General features: G+C 33.0%; 1 protein-coding gene across 1 annotated transcript; it reads left to right on the forward strand.

The window, feature by feature from the left end:
* On the forward strand, window positions 2,129–2,707 carry LOC104714921 (SKP1-like protein 14). Its single transcript, XM_010432386.1, has one exon. The coding sequence runs from the start codon at window positions 2,171–2,173 to the stop codon at window positions 2,705–2,707; it is 537 nt and encodes a 178-aa protein (XP_010430688.1). The 5' UTR covers window positions 2,129–2,170.

A 3,098-nucleotide genomic window follows, 5' to 3' on the forward strand; every position in this document is an offset into this window, starting at 1 on the left:
TGCCTGGTTTGTTTTATTGATTGTTGTTTGTGGCATGTAGAGATCTTATTGCTTGTGTGTATAGCCCAGTAGATGGGAGGATTGCCTCACTGAGTGTTTATCAAATACTCATGCATCTCAATTTGTGTTTGTGGTGCAGGTAAAGGCAAAGTGTGAACGTGGAATCAAGGCAATGAAGAGGAGGATGTTCTAGGGACTCGATTGGATGTTGTCTAGCATTGTTAGGTTGCTAGAGTTGAGCCATTAGAAACATTGCTAGGTTGTTGGTTCCATGTTTCTTGTTGTTTGGTATTTGGATATTGCTTATGCTATGTTATTGGATTATTATTGGATATTGGTTTTGTTATTCCGCTGTTGATTGTGAATGTAATTAGGTGGCTAGTGGGTATGGGACCACTAGTTGTAGTTTATTTATATATATATCATTTATTATTTATTAAAAAAAAGGTCGGTTGTTTCAATAGGAGTCTTAGATAATTTATAAATATAAAATATAAACTAAAATAAAAATTCTAAAATTAAAAGTAACAAATAAATAAAGATCTTAACTATCTTTAACTGAAAAATAAAATAAAAAAAAAACTCAAAAGAATATAGAAAATATTATTTTAAAATATCATGAATTTCTAATAAGAAAATCAAATTTAACTAAATAACATAACTAAAATCTAAACTACTACAATATAATTAAATTAAAATATTAAAAAGAAGGAATAAAAAATATTGATAGTACGTAGATTCGTTATCCAAAATTGTATAAGACAAATAGAATAAAAGTCTTTACCATCGTCTAAGTTGCGAAGTTGATATGTGGGAACCCTGTATTTTGGTAAACTATGTTAGACAATGAACATCAATGAAAATTTTAAAATAATATGATGTCTATTATTCATATATGTGAAAATAGTGAGATAGGTGGAAGTAGTAGAAGATCTATGTGTAGCAATGTAAATATTTTACTTACACATTGATTTAGTTTGTCTACCCATATATGAAGCGTAGTTAAATCCAGTCTTATATGAGGTTCATCTGCAAGTGTCTTTTCGATCATAACAATCTGATTAGCACTCATGGTATCTGCAAGTGTCTTTTGTTAGCAAGGTATTCTGTTCTCGCATAGTTTGTATTTGTTCTTTTTATTCATGATTTTCTAGCGTATTTAAGGTTTTGATTTGATATAGCATACCACTTAATATACATCTTTAGAACATAATTATCGATGGGTTCATAGGTGGGTTCTTAGTGTATTTGGGCAAAAAAATAAATCAGAACAAAATAAAAAATCTAAGATCTCCTCTTATATAGTATACTCGAACGTGGGTTAAGAGGCTCTACGTGTGAGCTGTATGTTGGGCGAGCAGAAAATACAAAATGAAAAAAAAAATGGGGGTGGATGATTTTATTATTTTTCCTCTCTCTCTCTCTCTCTCTCTCTCTCTCTCTCTCTCTCTCTTTCTCTCGCGATTGTATCGGTGAAACGAGAAAACAAATTGGAATCAGAAGATTGGAAGAGATTGAAGCAATTGGAATCACATGGTACGGTTCTTAGATTTAGTACAATTGTTTTATGATTAGGGTTCTTAGATTTTTGGATCGTAAATTAGGGTTATTTGATGTTAGTTGGAAAATTAGGGATTTTGGTGTCCATGTTATCTCTGTATATGTTTGGTTAGCAGTGTAAGAGCAAGATTATTTGTAGGTTGAGACTTTACAAAACAAGTGTAAAGACTTGAGACTATATACAAAACAAGTAGGTGATTGTTGTAAAGACTTTGTTGTCTTGGTTTTGTTGTCTTGGATTTTGGTGTCCATACCTAGTATATAATAATATTAAAACAAAAGGAATATGTTAAAGAAGTGTATAGAATCTACTAGATAAGCTCAGAATTATTATTATCTACGGTTAAGACCAAAATTATTAAAAGTAAAACCTAGTTAAAAAAGTAGGATTTGGTTTTTCCTATTTTGTTTGGGACTTGGAAGAAAAAGGAAGAAACACATGTTTTCCAATTGTGAAAAGGAAAACACAATTAACCGACTCTGAAACTTTATAAATAGAACTTCTTCGACTCCTCTAATTTATTCTATTCATCATTCAACAATCTCTCTCATTCCAATAGCTTTTGCATAATTTATAAACCGATTCATCACCCAAAACGATCGAAACAATATGTCTTCGAAAAAGATTGAGTTGGTGAGCTCTGATGGCGAGTCTTTCGTAATTGAAGAAGTGGTGGCGAGAAAACTGCAGATCGTAAGGCACATGATCGAAGACGAGTGTGCAGACAAAGCAATCCCACTTTCAAACGTCACCGGAAAGATCCTCTCCATGGTGATCGAGTATTGCAAAACACACGTCAATGTTGTAGATGATGAAGAAGAGATCAACAAGGAAGCCAAGGAGAAGAAGGAAGCTGATTCAACGTCTGAAGAAGAAGCCGTGAAGCTCAAGGAATGGGAAGCAGAGTTTCTCAAGGATAAAGATCTGGCGACATTCTTTCAACTCATTCTCGCTGCTAACTATCTAAACGTCAAAGGCCTTCTTGATCTCACTTGCCAGAACGTTGCAGATCACATCAAAGACATGACGCCAGAGGAGGTTCGTGTGATCTTTAATATCGAGAACGATTTCACACCCGAAGAAGAAGAAAAAGTTCGCAAGGAGAACTCTTGGGCTTTTGAGGAACCAGCTGCTCCAAAACCCTAACTTTTTTTTTATTACTCTCTCTTTTTTGTTTTAGTAACTTTTCCATATCTGATTTGGTGAATGAATGAATAATAATAATTTCCGTTTTTTATCAATTGATTTCAGTTTTGTTGTTTTTTCTTTCTTTGCTGAGATATTATAACCACTGTATGAAAATATGCTTTACTAATCCCTAATTATAATCGTCCACCAAAATCCGAAGCCATGTCTAGGGTTTAGAATCGATTTAGAATCTCCGCCGGCAGTAAAAGTAGAATAAAACATCGCTGCCGTTCTCTATCGGAAGCCATGTCTAGGGTTTCTCCATATCTTTGAAATCCCTTATCAATTTATTAAAATAATAAGGTAAAATTACTTTTTCTTTTTAGCCACGTTATACGTATGAATATTA

Source organism: Camelina sativa, chromosome 9 (genome assembly GCF_000633955.1).
Source record: "Camelina sativa cultivar DH55 chromosome 9, Cs, whole genome shotgun sequence".
In the NCBI taxonomy this organism is placed as follows: domain Eukaryota; kingdom Viridiplantae; phylum Streptophyta; class Magnoliopsida; order Brassicales; family Brassicaceae; genus Camelina; species Camelina sativa.